The 16511-nt window shown below is 39.9% G+C and overlaps 1 protein-coding gene across 1 annotated transcript; it reads right to left on the bottom strand.

Annotated features, from left to right (window-relative positions):
• Positions 1–383: 383 nt before the first annotated feature.
• Positions 384–14547, bottom strand: si:ch211-253b8.5 (dysbindin-A). Its single transcript, XM_023273305.3, has 4 exons — positions 14249–14547; positions 1392–1544; positions 1168–1311; positions 384–1086 (listed from the first exon to the last, which is right to left on the bottom strand). Exons 1-4 carry the CDS (start codon positions 14289–14291, stop codon positions 830–832), a joined length of 597 nt encoding a protein of 198 aa, XP_023129073.1. The 5' UTR covers positions 14292–14547; the 3' UTR covers positions 384–829.
• Positions 14548–16511: the final 1964 nt, after the last annotated feature.

The following is a 16511-nucleotide window of genomic DNA, read 5'->3' as shown; positions in this document are numbered from 1 at the left end:
ACAGTTTGCTTGTGACGTTTTCTTTACACTTAAACAAAGCAGTGATATGGCTTTTTGATACACTGCCTTATAGTGACTGCTGACCCATATTGTGCAGTATTTGCCGAACAGTGATCACTCTTGCAAAAAGATCGACAGGCAGATACTACCTTTTCAGTTTTTCAGTGTTTAATTCTTGTGATTTAACCAACATTATATGGACTTTACATTGTGTGTGGCTTTTCTGAGGCCGCCCATGTGGATTCTGGTTGTAGCGTCCTCCAGCATTCCCCGAAGCAACATTTTTAATTGCTGTCTAGAAGCATCTAAACACTTGTTTACATTCACCCAAGAAATCTGAAATAACCAGAAAATGTTTTGTTGATTCTGCTGGAACACATGTCAACATTTGATCTTTTTCTTTATTGTAAAAGCAAAGAAAAATCCCAAAATTAGGGCTGAGAATTTTCACTGGCAGGAGAATTTGTTCCTTTCAAAAACAGTACATTAAATAGCCACAAACCAAGTCATACTTTGTGTAATTATTTTTGTTTGAGTTATTGCTTTACTGTTCTGGGTTGTGTTAGTACTGTACAAAATAATGTCTCCATCAGCTACAAGTTGAGTGAGGTCAAAAACAGGGGAACAAAAATTGTCCTTCAAAACATGCCAACACAAGAATGGAGAATAGAAAGGAATTCTCCATTTTTACACTTTACGGCCCCACAGGCTCCGTACAATTCATAAATCAACAGGGAGAGGTTGAAAGCTGTGAAAATAGACGGTTTGTGGAAGTCTTTCGGTAGCTCTCATCCCAGAGTCCCTTCTTCACCCCCGACTGAGATGCATCCTATGACGATGGATTCTGAGTCTTCACCTCCTCTCTCTCTGGGGACACGACTCTCCTCTTCATTGTGCTCGTGTTTGTTTCCTCATCGTCTGATCCGACCACAGGAGTGTCTCCCCCGTTGGCACTGGTGGTCTGGCTGTCGGAGGAGGAGTTTGAAGATGTGGAGGAGATGCGGGACTTGGCATCAAGACTCTCGAGGACGTGTCGAAAGAGTCCATTACTGATGGCTTCCTCGTTGTTGTTGTTGTTTCCTTGAACTGCAAGTTACGCAAAAATGTTGTTAGAGATGCAGTTGTGGTGTTGCATCTATTGTGGCATGTGTTCTACTTCTTCTATACCTGGCAGTGGAGAAGGCAGAACTCCTTCTTCTCCCACAGAGCTGAAGAAAACATCCAAACCCTCCTGGTCAGAGATGTCGATGAGCTCCATCTGGTCCAGCAGGTCCACGTTCACCTCCATAGAGGAGATGCTGCCAATAGGAGCTGCAAAGAGAAGCAAAGCAATGACCCTATGAACTTTTGTCGAGGAACATGCTCACAGAAATTCTGTCAGGTTAACCTACGTCTCTTGTAGTCTCTGATGCAAAGGTGTGCAGAGGACAGGTAGACGTCCACATCGTGTTGGAAGACTTCCTCAAAGAAACGCTGTCTCTCTCTTAGCTTGAGCTGTTGCGCTGCGTCCACATCTGGCAGCCTCTGGCCACGCTCCGTCTCCGCTGGCAACCACAACAGAAAGAAGGGAAGTTAGATACCAGATACAGACCCACAAGGTCATGTTTGTTTATTTAATACATTACATAGAGTCCTGCAAATTACATGCACATCATTTTTGACTTTTGATGTGGAACTGTTGTCTCCCCCTTCCGTAACTAAAAATGACACAAAAACTGCCAATGCATTGTTATTGCATTTGTCATTGCCATCCATTGCTTTCATCCTTTCTGAAGACTCCTATAACTCAGATGAATTTCTTTTATCTGCAGAATCTTTTCTTCTCAAGCTTTAACAAAATGTATGTGGTCAAGGTTTAGTTACAACTCTAGACTGTTACAGCACAGAAAGGTGGATGGATTGATAGTGAATTTTGATTAAATATTGAATTCAAAATGTAAAATTATCGGGGCATACGGGGCAAAATGAATGCCCGTCAAGTTTTCAGCCAAGTCATAGCTTAAATAGTTTGAAATGTATGAAAGCAAATCTGGGGGATCCACTTTTAACAGTACTGACTCACTGTCAGATCAACAGATGCAACAAACTGTTTTAAAGGAATAGTGAGAGCACTGAGGTGTCAGGTGTGATTCTGTAGCTGTTGCAAATGGTGTAAATGGCCCACAGGTCAGGTGTGAAGGCAATATTTTGCTTATGAATGGCAGGTCTGACCTGATGTTTAAATGCCACAGGGCAGGTTATCCTGCAAATATCAACATCAACAACTAGTATTTCCACTGTGGAGGTCAGTGAGATCATCCGATGTTGTACAACGTGTAGTTTCAGATCCACTTCACAGGCACATGGGGGTTAAACACTGATAACCAGAAGAGGGAGACATTGAGCTGTAGGTGAGGTGGGGAAAAAAAGGTGGCTATCTTTCTCACTCTTCTGAAACTGTTGACTGTTGACCTGTTGTAAAGCTATAGAGCAAGAAAACATTTAAAAAATAACATGTATCATAATGAGACAAAGATTTTGTAGACATTTCAACAACCGTTTCCACTGGACTTCCATTCCTGTGAATTCTAAGTTACTGACTGGCTTTTTTTTTCTCTGATAAAACACAGACTGTTGCTTTATTTAGAACAAAATTGCCCGACAACCACACTGTCGTACTTTGTACTTTTACCAAATCAGTGCACATCTAAACATTGCAGTGCAAAGGGGAGCTGTCAGTTCTCTTATTAAGGTAATCTTGGTTGAGATAGCATGCGATCCCATTTTCCCCCTCTTCAGCATCACTGCAATAAAGCTGAGTACAACTCCATGTGAGCAAGTGGAGGTTTGAACTGCAGCAGAGAGCGACTGTAAAACCAAGAGGAGAGGGGAAATGCTGTAAATAAGCAGTCTATGACTGACAGAAACTGTATTTAAAATGTGCCTGAAGAGACAATCAGGGGCCTCTCAGAAGTTCTTACATGAAAAAATGCAAACACAGATGCAATTAATTCAACATTTTGAATTACCCTAAATCAATACCAAACTAAATATGCAACAAACAGCAAGTTTAGCCTGAAATGATCCTGCTCACACAGGCATCTGAGATTGTTCTTCTATGTTCTTTCTCAGAAAGAAAGCAAACCTGGTTGAAAAGCAGATCTTCAAAAAATATATGGTGCATGTTTCAGCACATACTCTTATAAATACACTGTCAAATGTTACAGTCAGTGTCTCCTTCTAGTTAGAATCCATATGTTCCTCCATCATTAGAGCCTTGTCTGGGTTTCCAGCAGTTATTATAACCTGCAGGCACGGAGTGAACTAATAGGATGAGGCTTTGAAGGCATGTCTAAACTGGGAATAATGTGAAGATTATCTGGCCTGTGTTAAGAGCAGCAGTCACAGCAGCTCTATAAATAAACCAGTGGAGGGAGTGGTGGAGAACAGAAAGTCTTTCAGCTCATGGTGTTCACCTGGATTACGAAAGGGAAAATCTCAGTTGTGTCTGACAACATGAGAAGATGACCTTTGTCTTTTCATTTGTCTCAAAATGAAGTGTAAAAAACTTGATAACCACTGCAAAATCTGCCATCCCTGTAGAAAAACCGCAGAGTTGGCCTAAAAGCAGCAACAGGTCGCCTTCTTTGGAGTGCTGCATCAGCGCAGTGTTCGACACGAGTCATGTCTGTGGTGGCGATACGACATGAACCTGTCACTGCTGCTCTCCTCTGCTAGTTTGACAGCTGCCTCCAGGGTCCAGGCACTGAAGGCTTTGGAGGGAGGAGAGGACGATGACAATCCAAACCCCAACTTCCTGCTGACTCTCCTGTGTTCATATATCATGTGAGTGTCCACAGAACCCAGACATACACAGTCATGAACAAAAGTTTACATACACTTAAAAAGGGCCATGTATATTATGGAAGTCTTGAGTTTCTGAAGACTCCTATCACTCAGATTTTTCTATGATGGAATAAATTAAACTTAAGAGTCTTTGTCACAAAAACAAAACTATCATGCAGTTTGGTTGTTTCATAGATTTGTTATAGGTCATCTGCAAATACGACAAAATCTGCTTGGTCAAAAATATACATACATCTGTCCATCCATCCATCTATTATCTGAACACTGTTTAATCCTCATTAGGGTCAAAGAGGGACTGGAGTCTATCCCAGCTGACTTAGGGTGAAGGCAGGGGACACCCTGGACAGATCACCAGTCTATCACAGGGCTACACATAGAGACAAACAATCACACTCACAACTACGGACAATTTAGAATCACCAATTAACCTCAGCATGTTTTTGGACTGTGGGAGGAAGCCAGAGTACCCTGAGAAAACTTGTGCTGCACATGGAGAACATGCAAATTCCATGCAGCAAGATCCCGGGAATACCAGGACACAAATCATCTAGCTGCAAGGCAAAAGCGCTAACCACCCAGCCACTGTGCAGCCACTACGTACATCTAATTAAACAAAATATAAGAGTTATAGGGGTCATTGGAAACTCAAGACTGGTATGATATGCATGGTCTTAATAAGTGTATGTAAACTTTTGATGACAGCTGTAGACACAGACTAAAAATCTACACTGAAATTACCAGTAAAGTGTCATGATTTAACAATCTCTGAGTGACACAGACATTATAGTGGTGTGGGGTTGGATCAAGTTGTGGAACTGATCAAAATATCAGTGTGATTTGTTTTGTTTTTTCTTAAATTTTCCTGTTCATAGCTACTTTGATAAATTCTTTACATTTTTCATGCCTTATTAAGCCTATTTAGCATTATACAACCTTGTCAAACACCCAAAGAGTTTGTCTCCTTCTGTTAGCAACACTTCAGTTATTTACTGAGCAATATCAGCATCAATATATTCAATATATAGATTCAATATATTGTCTTTTTTGCCATTTAGGCCCCAGCATGGATCATAGATGTCCATAGTCCAAACTGAGATAACCCACAAGACAGTCATTTTCTTGGACTTTGTAAAGTCTTTTTACGTCAAAGAGAGACCCTTGAACTACAGTGATTTGTTCACTCTCCTCCATACAGAAGGTTAGTATTGCATTTCTTATAATAGTACAGACATGCAAAAAACATGCACCTCGGAAACAGACAGAAGGCAGCAGGTGTCACTACCTGCAGCCCCCAGCAAGAGGAGATGTTAGCAAGTATAATTATGCAATGAAGGAGTGTGACAGTCGGTCATTCAGGTTCAACTGTTGTTTCCTGACACACAGAGGTGTCGAGTGTGTCTAAACTGTCTGTCTCTTGCGTGATGGTATTTTGTCTTTCCAGCATTTCTGTCTTCGTGTGGATGTCTGCGGTTGTGAGTCTGTGATGCTCTCTTCTCATTTCACTGTTACACAACGACAAATGTTTCTGTCTTCAGCGCCTAAAGGAAGCGAAGGGAGCAGCGCTGAAGAAGCCAAACGTCAGTCACAATCAGGAGGCGCCAGTTTGACGTGAATGTAGATGAAAGCTTGTTTAATGTGACCAGTAAGGACATGGTGTCAGACAAAACACTGCATTTGTGTTGGATGAGTGACTGTCCTTTCTGTTCTTTCAAAAGGAGCACAGACAGCAATTTAATAGAATATTTGTACTGGATTAAAATGATGCTTTTAGTAACAGGCTATGGGTTAAAGCAAGTTTCTACTTCTGTTTTATTTCCTACTCAGTTAAGCACTGATTGATCACAGCATTGATTGTTGCTACTTAAAGGCTGAGGCCCGTGGAGAGCTAAAGGTTGGCTACAGACGTATAGCCTCACATTGATTTTGCCTCCCTATCCAGTTCTTTTTTTTCCATCGGATCACCTTGATCGATAAGGCTTCCCTCGCCGCAGACAACCCCAGTGACCTCTGATTAGTGCAACCGCTCCCACGGGAAAATCTTCAAGTCAGAAGGAAAGATTGTACATATTACAAGTCTAGTCTGTTGCAGCCCCTCCACAGCTAAGACCCTTTAGTTTCAGACCACAACACGTCTGCAGGGCCTTTCTGCTGTAGAAGGATGGAAGGAGGCAAAAATAGCCTGCAGGCATCAGTTTGATCTGATGTTCCCTCATTTCTGTCTTTCTTTCTGTCTTTCTTTCTCTCAGTTTTGAGGTAATTTTGTGTTCTTTTTCTGCCCTGTCTCTTCTTTCTTTCTTTCTTTCTTTTTGATTTTTTCTGTCTAGTGTCTCTTTCTTTTTTGTTTTTTTGTTTCTTTCTTTCTCTTTGTCTTTCGTTATTGCTTTCTTTTTTGTTTCTTTCTGTCTCTCGTGTCTTTTATTTGTTCTTTCTTTTTTGTTTCTTTCTTTCTGTCTTTATTGTTTTCTTTCTTTTTTGTTTCTTTCTTTCTGTCTTTATTGTTTTCTTTCTTACTTTCTTTTTTGTTTCTTTCTGTGTCTAGTGTCTTTCTTTCTTTTTGTCTTTCTTTCCTTCTTCCTTTAGTGTCTTTCTTTTTTTCTTTCTTTCTGTCTTTAGTGTCTTTCTTTCTTCTCCTCCTCCCCTGTCCTTTCTGTCTCCCCTTTCTTTCTCCCTTCCTTCCTTCCTTCCTTCCTTCCTGCTTTCCTCTGGGACTTGAGGAAGAGAAGGTCACAGTTCAGGGCTCTGAACCAGCTGGACTTGCAGAATGACTGGAACAGACAGAAAGATGGAGGCAGACATAGCAGACCGGACATGTCAGCGAGTCACTCTGCCTCCCCACATAAAGACAAACCCAGATCCTCCGCTCAGGCGGCACTGGGAGAAAGAGCCCATTCAGAGTCGGACAAAAGCAGAGATGTGAGGGAACGGGACTGGCCTGCACTCCTTAGACACCATGCCAGTTACAGGAAATCATTTCTGATTCAGTGGAACATGAATACACCTAATCTAAGATTTTGATTTGCTCCATAAAGCTAATTTAGCTTCAAAAGCCGACAATAAACTGTCATCTAAGATTGTTAAAGACATCTGTGTGTATTGTGTGGATTCCCAACAGGCTGCTTTTGTTATAATTCCAAGAAAACTGTGTCCTAATCATTTCTCAGCATCCAACCAATACAGTGCATCATCCCCACGTGGTGACGGATCATTCTGAGCTCTGATGCTTTTACTTTAACATATCGTATCATCTAAACCTTGCATATTTTCTCGTGCACAACAGAAAATCAGGTCAGTCTTTGTATCTATTTAGCATTTACAGTCACATGCTGCTTGTTGTTCGTGATGTTTTTCAAGTCAGGCCTCTGAAATGCCACTTTGAAAGCAGCGACTGCACAAACAGTAGCTGCAGCACATTGATCTGCAGGCTAAATGAAGGGATCGGAGGGCTCGGTGTCGCCCACAGGCTGCCATTAGCGCATCGCAGTGCTAAATGAAAACGTGAGCTCACAGCCAGGCTCCCTTGTGACGGAGGGAAGGAAGGTCAGGGTGGCGCACAGCAGAGAAAACAGCCTCTCCAAGTGATCCAGTTGTTTTTGGTTGTTGGAGCAGCCCGGGTCAAAATGCCTCAGTAAACAGTAGTTAAGCAGAAATCCCAGTGGGAATCATCATTTCCTCCTCTGCTTTGATTATAGAGCAGTTTGCCAGACTCTCAGTTTGATTCTGTCTCACCAAGCTGAGGCCTTTTCTGAGAAGTGGTTTCCTTATACAAATGGATGAAGTCATCCCTGTTTAAATGGCTCCGTGGTGCTACATCGCTCCATGTGTTGCCTCTGTTAGATTTAAATAGCAGACTGCCAAGAAAAGGCAAGAAAAACAAAGCTCTTAAGTACTTATGCTGTTTACTTGTTCGCTGTGTAAAGAAGAGTCTCCATATGGACGACAAATAAAGTTATTTTTATCATCCACAAATAAATATAGAAATAAATACAAAAATATATATATAAAAATAAATAGGGAAATAAATTTTTTCAGAAATATTGTAATGAATAATGAACAAAACAACAATCAAGTATGGCTCTAAATAATTATTTATGAAATTACATTAATGATAAATTTATAAATAAACATAAAACAGCAAATAGAAAGAAGTGGTTCATATTACACAAATAGGTCAGTGTTTGTAATTATTTAGGATTTAATCAAATTAGAGTCTTTATAACACACCGACACAGTAATGAAGACATAAACATAGATTTTCAATAAATGTATTAATCCGGTTACATGTTTCATTTGACTTTTTAAAGATTTATTTCAGCATTTATTTCCCTGGTTTTTTTAAGGATGGATAAGTTGGGGTTTCGCTTGTCCTTTTTTTGTAGTACTACATAGGCTCTTTTTCTTCTTTTCTGTTTCTTTCAAACACACTGTGAAGTTATATGAAGTGCTTGTATACAATTAATAAGGAAAATGTGTTTGCTCTGACTCCATTCCTCTCTGTGAATATGGACTCTTCATCTCTTTCCCACACTGTCAAACTCATTTTATCCTCAATTTTAACTGAATTGCTCTCGTCCAGTCATCCATGTGCCCACTTTCTCTGAGCCAATCAGCCCATATTCTTTAAATTCAATGTCACTCTCTCTTCCAGACTGTTGACCATGAATCCCTCCTCCTCCTCACCTCCACCTCATCCAGGACGTCTCAGCCAGTTTCTCAACCATCTGCTAACTTTATTCCACCACCACCAGTATCCTGTCCACATCATCTACCTTCAACAGAGTCTAAGCAGCACAATAAAACTCCGATCAAGCATGAACTTTAGCTAGTCAGAGGAGAAAGATTTTATTTCACGTGGACAGCCTCCTGACTGCAACAAGAGAGAGAGTCTGCAGAAGCTGCAAACACAGAGAAGAAACAAGCAAGAAGAAAGAAGAAAGAGGGTGGAAAGGTTAGGGAGAAGAGGTACGCTTGCAGAAAGGATAAAAATGAGGATGTTTGATCTAATCTATAATATAAAAAGCGAATCAAAACAAGGGGTGTCGATTGTAGAGAAGAGCAGGGTGGAGGGAGGGAATGCTGAACGGGCTCATTAGTTGCTGTTTTTTACTGAGAGTTTCTCTTCCAGCACAACATTGACCTTAACAGTATAGCAGCAGGCTGTTAACAGTCTACAGCTGGTCATTAGTGGATCAGTGTCTCTGCAGTGATTAATAGAGTCTCAGTGGTCGTGAAGAATGAAGGAGGCTGCATTTCGACAGGTAGAAGGTTTTCACTTGAGTGTTTTATCACATCCTGATCAGAAAGTTTCCTCTCCATTTACTTCTTCTACACTGCGACACATTTCACTGTAAAACTACAGTAAGTTTGTTATTGATTAAAGTGCTGCATTCACTGCCATTAACATTACCTGGAACTGTGGGTGTCAGTAAATTACAACATCTTCTTCTTTGAAAATATGTAAAAATGTCAGTAAATTGCAGGCGTATAACATGAATAAAGTCTTTTTAATATTTATGATCCAGAATTGAGATCTACCAACTGTGTTTAACTTTTAAAATTGCACTAAAATATCTAAAACCAAGCAGAAAAAAGTATAAGGCAAGTGGCATTTTTATGGACTGAGAACATTTATACAAAGGCAGCAATGTAGGACAAGTTGTAGTCTATTAGGTCTATTTCAGAAACAAAAGAAAAAAAAGCCCTCTCTCAGGACATCAGTGTAAAATCATCAATAGTAGTTTTATTTTCATATATCAAGTTGCTATTCTTTTTTTATGAACTGTTCGCAGCCAGATATTGATGGTAATTCTTGTTTTTAGCCCCAAAAAGAGCACCAGAATGCCATACTTTTGAGGAAAAAATTTACATTTCTGTTAGGATTCAACTGGATTTTTTAGTGATTTATTACAGTGTACAGTTTCCTATTAAAGTGACTAAATTTTTTTTTTTAAACATTGCATTGCTTACTTGGATCCTCATGTCATTTCTCAAGGAAGAAGCTGCCTTGGAGTGAAGTGGAACAGACAGGTGGTCACACTTCTAAAATGGAGAGCAGTGTGTTTGGAGATCACGCTCTATTTTTCTCACTCTTACTTCTGGTCGCACTCACTCTCTGTTTTATCTCCAAAGGCTGGCATTTTGTGGGCTCCAGTTGCAAGGGCAGTGAATTATTTATGACAGCTGTTGCACGTCTGTTTGGTCTGCATTTCAGTGCATGCTTGTGTGTGTGTCTTGATTTGCATATTAAATCTGGCTGTTTTTTCTGGGACAAAGCCAGGACCGTCTGACAACAATGACATCAATGTTAACCCTGTCCTTCACAGACTGACAATAGGACTGTTTGTAGGTCAGAGTCGTGTCCCACTGCCCTCCATAGACCCACCAGCAGGCTTTCATGAGTCCTGATCAACACAATAGGCTTCACCAGATGACTGGTGGAAGCTTTTCTTCACACTGACAAATCCTCTTATCCAGAATAGCTGTTAATGAACAGCAGAATAAGATGATTTCCTATTGCTCAAGCAATTCAAGCCGCCAGTAATGCTCGAATCTCTGCCGACTGCATGAGCAAATTAAACGCAGTCTTTACAGTAAACAGCTTTATTGAGTTTGCTCCACTTGTTTAAAGCACGTGGAAGGACGGGGGATAAGGAAACACAGCTGAGCTCAGGAAATTCCCTCACTGATAATTAAATCTGTCTTCACACTCAAATACGTTTTCCAGTGAAGAGCAACTGAGCACATTGTCTCTGTCCAAGAGGAACAAAGAAGAAAACTGTTCTTTCAGTCACCACATGCTAAATGTTCTCATCAGCCACTTCCACGTTCACACTGCTCCCACTTATTCCCATAAAAAGCCTCACTGCCTTTCCTCATATTTTTGAGGGAAGTTTAAAGCTATTTTCATCTCAGCTGGAAGAATTATAAGAATGTTTGGCTGAACTCAACACAGTCTCTCTGTTAGGACTCGGACTGTGTGGTCTGCAGTTAATGTGCAAGTAATGGAAGGTACAATGTTATGGCCAGAAAGTTGCAATTACGATTGTGATCAATCTTATAGTAGGTATTTAGACCATGTTAAAGCTAAACTTTGGGGCTGTCATGGTTTGATTCCACTTCTTCTTTTACTCTAAGACAATATTCGTCCATGAATAGTTCTTCAGATGCTCTGTGGTTCTTTAAGGTGCCATGACTATTTAAAGAACGTCTTTATTTACTGGAGGGTTTTCCACATACTTTAAGTGTTTTTTTTAATGTACTAAAGATTCATCAATGCTGTTGGAGTTACTGGGTTTGGTGGCAGAAAACAGCAGAAAATTAGAGCTGCAACTGAAGATTGTCTTCACTATCAATTAATAATTTGGTCTATAAAACATCAGTAAACAGTTCAGAATTCACATCTCAGTTACACAAATCTCAAGTTTGCAACATGTAATCTGTTTTCTGTCCAGAATTAAAATTTTAAATGTGATAACCTGGAAGGAACCCAGAAATGTTGCAAAACTCTTTTATTTGACTTGAGCCAGATGGGTGATGGCTCCTTAAAGAACCTATTTTTTTGCTGAAGTTCTTATGACCTCCATTTATGATGAACTAAAACATCTTTTTTTACTTTCCTAAGACACCTGTACCAAAAGTTGTGCAACTAAAACCGTTTTTTTTTTTTTTTTTTATTGAGGGAAGGTTCACTGCAGGTCAATAAAAAGACACTCAATGATCACCTTCATCCTATGATGAGAAACATCTAACCTGATATGAGTTTTCTCTTCCAGGATCACAAAGCCTCCATTCATAAGGTATGAGGTATAACTTTAAAAGGCGCTGGAAAGAATTTTGGAACTGCTGAGGTCGTGAGGCAAGACAACAAAAATAGAGTTACATTTTCATTCATTTTACCCAGTTTCAGGATTCAGTATCTGTAATATTATTTATAATTAATACATTTACATGGGCACAGATTCAGAATGAGGCCTGAGCAGTGACTTGATTTCAAGTCAAAAACTGAAATAATGCAATTATCACGGGACATACAGCAGCGTGTTTTTATCTGGTGTGTCCGTAGTTTTCAATCTATGCCATTCTCCTTGTGTGACAGTCACACTTCTGATGATATCCCATGTGGTCCATCACATGTTTTCAATCTGTTACACAGTGAACAATAAGCTTGAGTTCACTGGCATTAAAAAATATGTTGAAAAAACAAATCGCAATGTCTGGCAGGAAAATCACAATTAGATCATTCAGCTCGAGTTTGAATCAGGCTAATGTTGCTAAAAATGACAGAGCCATGACAAATGCATGGTTCTGGGGATGTCAGTGTCTGTTTGGTAAATTCATCACTTAGGTCCAGAAATAAACTGATCAGCACCTGCAAAACTAATTAAATTCTCATTAGACCCAGCTGTTAATTGTCAAATGTTACAAAAAGACAGGAAACATGGTAAACGCTGTATGATACCTTCAGAAAGTTATGCTGGCTTTATCATGGTTCTTCTTTTCCTTTCGCTTTTTCACTTCAAGGGTCACCACAGCAAATTATATGCTTCTATCTAACCCTATCCTCTGCATCCTCTTCTCTCACACCAACTAACTTCATGTCCTCTTTCACTGCATTAATAAACCTCCTCTGTGGTCTTCCTCTAGGCCTCCTGCCTGGTAGTTCAGCATCCTTCTACTGATACATTCACCATCCCTCCTCTGTACATATCCAAACCATCTCAATCTGGCCTCTCTGTCTTTATCTCCAAAACATCTAACATGTGCTGTCCCTCTGATGTACTCATTCCTGATCCTATCCATCCTGGTCACTCCCATGGCTTTAACTTGGTTGGCATGCTGATTTGGTTAAAAGCTCCACTGTAGCTTCGTGCAGCTTCGCCAGGGTTTTTCTTTTCAGATAGAAATGTCTAGATTGCTGTTTCTGGTTAGAAAACAATGGATTTGTTGCATATTTTCTGATGTGTTGGCCTGAAAGGAGTCTTCTGTAGAATTTGACTGCCATACTAAACTGTCAAACTCCCCAAAAATGCCAAGTACATGACCTCAGAGTTGTCAGTAGCTGCTGCAGAGAAACAGCTGTGACTGTCAACCGTCATCTGTATTTAATGGAGAGGTAAAGAAGAACAGCCACATGTTTTGGCTTACACCTTCCTCGTCGTGTTTTATCCCGTGTGCTTCCCTTCCAGCTCCGAAGTTAAGCTCCAGTGATTAGACAGCCCAACAACACAACAGACATTCATACTGTATGAATCCCTCAGAGTGTGATCAATTATAGATACAGACATCAGATGATAGGGATTTTTACGCCTCTAATTTGCTCATTAAACGCCGTCTACCTCCTCACTCTTATCTGGGTCATGCTCAAGGGGACTGAGCTGAGAGAACACCGAGAACAGAAACAATTGCTCCTTCAGCCGGCAAACTTCTGTCTGCAACTCAACAGCTGGTCGGTCCGTCACTCCACAGCACACCGGCTCTCTCTGGCACAGTCGCACAATAATCAGAACGTGACAGATCGGAGTGCACAGGGCAACAGATGGGAGACGTCTTCTCTGGAGTCACAGCCCTGATCCTGTTCAGCCACATGAAATCGCTAATTCAACACCGGCTCCTATCTGGGTTGGTGTGTCTGTGAGACGAGCTGCAGACCCCGATGCGGTGAGTCAACTCTGATGAGATCTGCAGGCACAATCCCATTAGAAAGAAGAGATCTTTGTCTGGAGCTGTGCCATGGCCCCAATCCAAGCCTAACCCAGAGTGTGTGTCAGTGTGTGTGTTCCTGTGAGAGTGTGACCTATTCACTTGGTATTAGTGAACATTACTCAGGGTGATGATTCAACGTTCCTGTCTAATTTCTGGCTGGCGCAGCACCAAGATTGGTCACATCAGGCAACATCAACACAGCGGCAGCTATTTATTAACACACTGGCTTCCTCAATATATCTGACACACACATACACATATATACACACACATATACACATGGATTACTCATGGCGATAGAGCTGTAAATATCTTTCAGGACTCGCAAGAAACCAAGAAAATGCAAAGACATTATCACAAAATACTCATTTCAATCTTATTTTCACTTACTTGACATTCATTTGATGGCATAAATATACTGTTGGCAGTGATTTTGTTATTTAAAAAAGAATTTCTTGTCCCCTTAAATGGCAAGGAAGTGGTTTGAATGTTTGTGTTTACCTCAACTTTCACTACACACCCATAAAGTGAGAGAATGTGTGCGTTGCTCACTTCCAAAGAACCAAAAAAGGAGAGGAATCTCATCCTTTCTTAAGTCCTGCTCTACATCTACAAATACAAACTGTGCTAACGGAGCAAATTTATGAACTTCAACTACAAAATGAGCTTCTGCAAATAGTAGAGAACTTTGAGAATGACTTACAGGGCAGGCGTTTGCTGTGCAGGTTGGCAGATGAGGAGCTCATGTTGCTGCTGGGAAGTTGTCGGGTCACAGAGATGATGGTGATGATGGTGATGATGATGACGATGATGATGATGATGATGATGATGGTGATGATAGTGGTGGCTGGTTCGGTTCAGCCTCGTCAGAGTTCAGCCGAGCATCTCCCACCTCCTCTGATCATTCCAGAGTGACTGATGGTCTGGCTGCCACCCTGCTGCTCTTCTCCTCCCTCCTCGTCCCTCCTTCCCCCTCAGTGGACTCCGAGCCACTCGGATGAGAACAAGTTTGTGGCTCTGTGGGGACGAGCAGCTGACCAATGACAGGGAGGAAGGAGGAGCTGAGAGGCAGCGAGGAAGGGATTAAGAAAGGGAGAAGGAAGTAGGGATTTTATGTAACGGAGTGGAAAATACCAAGGAGAGAGGGAGAGGGAGAGAGACATGCCTTTGTTATTTTTGTCTTCTTACTCCCCCTCCCTCCCCCTCACAGCCTCCCTCCCTGTCTCTTATTCCCTGTCTCCCTTTTGTATTTTTTTATTTGGAAGGAGATTTAAACCCTCTTACTTCAGTTTCTCCCTCAGGGTCAAGTGATGAGTCAAAAATAATGAATACGGACTCTCAGCTTTATCACTTGTGGTTGTTATTTAGAATGTTCTGTAATAATTACTGGAATAACATTAATGTTTCTGAGCAATTTAATAGCTCTCCTTTCAAAAGGAACATTTTGCTCCCCTCACTGTAATACATTTTGAATTAGGACATATAAAAAAGATGATTTAAAAAAAAAAAATATGTTAAGGAAACATCTTTTACGATTTTCTTTTCTTGTCCTAAAGTTTATTCCAGCAAAAAATAAAAAAATAAAATAAAATGAAGGTAATTACAAACAAAATATTGTAATCATTTCTCAGAATATTGCTTTGTTTTTTGCTTTTTGAGGATATTTTAAACCATTGTTCTTCAGTTCCTCCCTCGGGGTCAAGTGATGAGCCAAAAGTACTGAAAACAGGCTTTGTCATCTGTTATCATTATTTTGATGGGTTTTCCATAATTGCTGGAATAATAGTGATGCCTCTGAGCAAATTAAAGGCTTTCACAGGTTTTATTTTCAAAAGGAACATTTTGTTCCTCACACAATGATACATTTCAAATTTGGACACAAAACGAGACGTATCTTTTAAGAAGTATCTAACATCTTTTAGGATTTTCTTTTCCTAAAATGAATTATTGCGACACACAAAAAATAGAAAATAAATAAAGTTAATTAAAGAAATATTCTAAGCACTTCCCACAATATTCTTTTTTCCTGTAGGAGAATTAAATCATGTTACTTCAATTTCAGGGCCAAGCAATGAGTCAAAAATACCGAAAAGAGATTCTCAGCTTTATCCTTTCTTGTCGTTGTTTTGACTGTGCTTTGATAATTACTGGATGAACACTGATGTTTCTGAGCAACTTAAAGGCTTTCACAAGTTTTGCTCCCTATACAGTTTAAAATTCAGACACATAATTAGGATTAGTTTTTAAGTAATATGATCATCTAGCATCTTTTGGTATTGTTCTTTTCCTACAATTAAATCAGTTTATGCCAAATAATAAAATATACTTTTAAAAATACTTTTACACTTTTTAAAAAAAATACATATTTTATTTTTAATAATGTTAATTATTATTTTAATAATAATAACAGTAATTATATAATTATTCTTATTTTTGTTCTTATCCTTATTATTTATAATAATGATATAGTATTATAAAGAAGTAATCTATCACTTCTCACAGCACCTTTCAAGTGATGAGAAAAATCTCTTATACTTCATGTGAATCAGTCACTAAATGAACAGACTCCAGTGCATCTGATCATTTGTGTGTCCTGGACACCATCTGGTGGACAACAGAAGTCATTTCCAGTTTCTCTAGGCAGGACTCTCTGATCTCACAATATTTGCATGCAGAAGCTTCACAAGGCAGCATTACATCATTGCCTTTTCCAAAACACGGCATTTGAAAGAGGCTTTTAACGAGTGTCTTGTTTCAGACAGGCGAATCGATAGAGATAAAGCTGTGAGTCACTGCAAGAATCTGTTCAATCCAGAATCAGCACAAAGGGGACAAACGTATTCATCCACAATAACTATGATCACAGAAAATGTCTACATTCCTTCCAAATTATACTTCCAAAGTTATTCATATAAGTGGAAACAGCAAACCTTTATTCGCCGGTGCATAAGCATGGAAACTTTCAC

This window comes from Amphiprion ocellaris, chromosome 5 (assembly GCF_022539595.1).
Source record: "Amphiprion ocellaris isolate individual 3 ecotype Okinawa chromosome 5, ASM2253959v1, whole genome shotgun sequence".
NCBI lineage: Eukaryota > Metazoa > Chordata > Actinopteri > Pomacentridae > Amphiprion > Amphiprion ocellaris.
The sequence above is the reverse complement of the archived record's forward strand: the minus strand, read 5'-3'. Positions and strand labels throughout refer to the sequence as shown.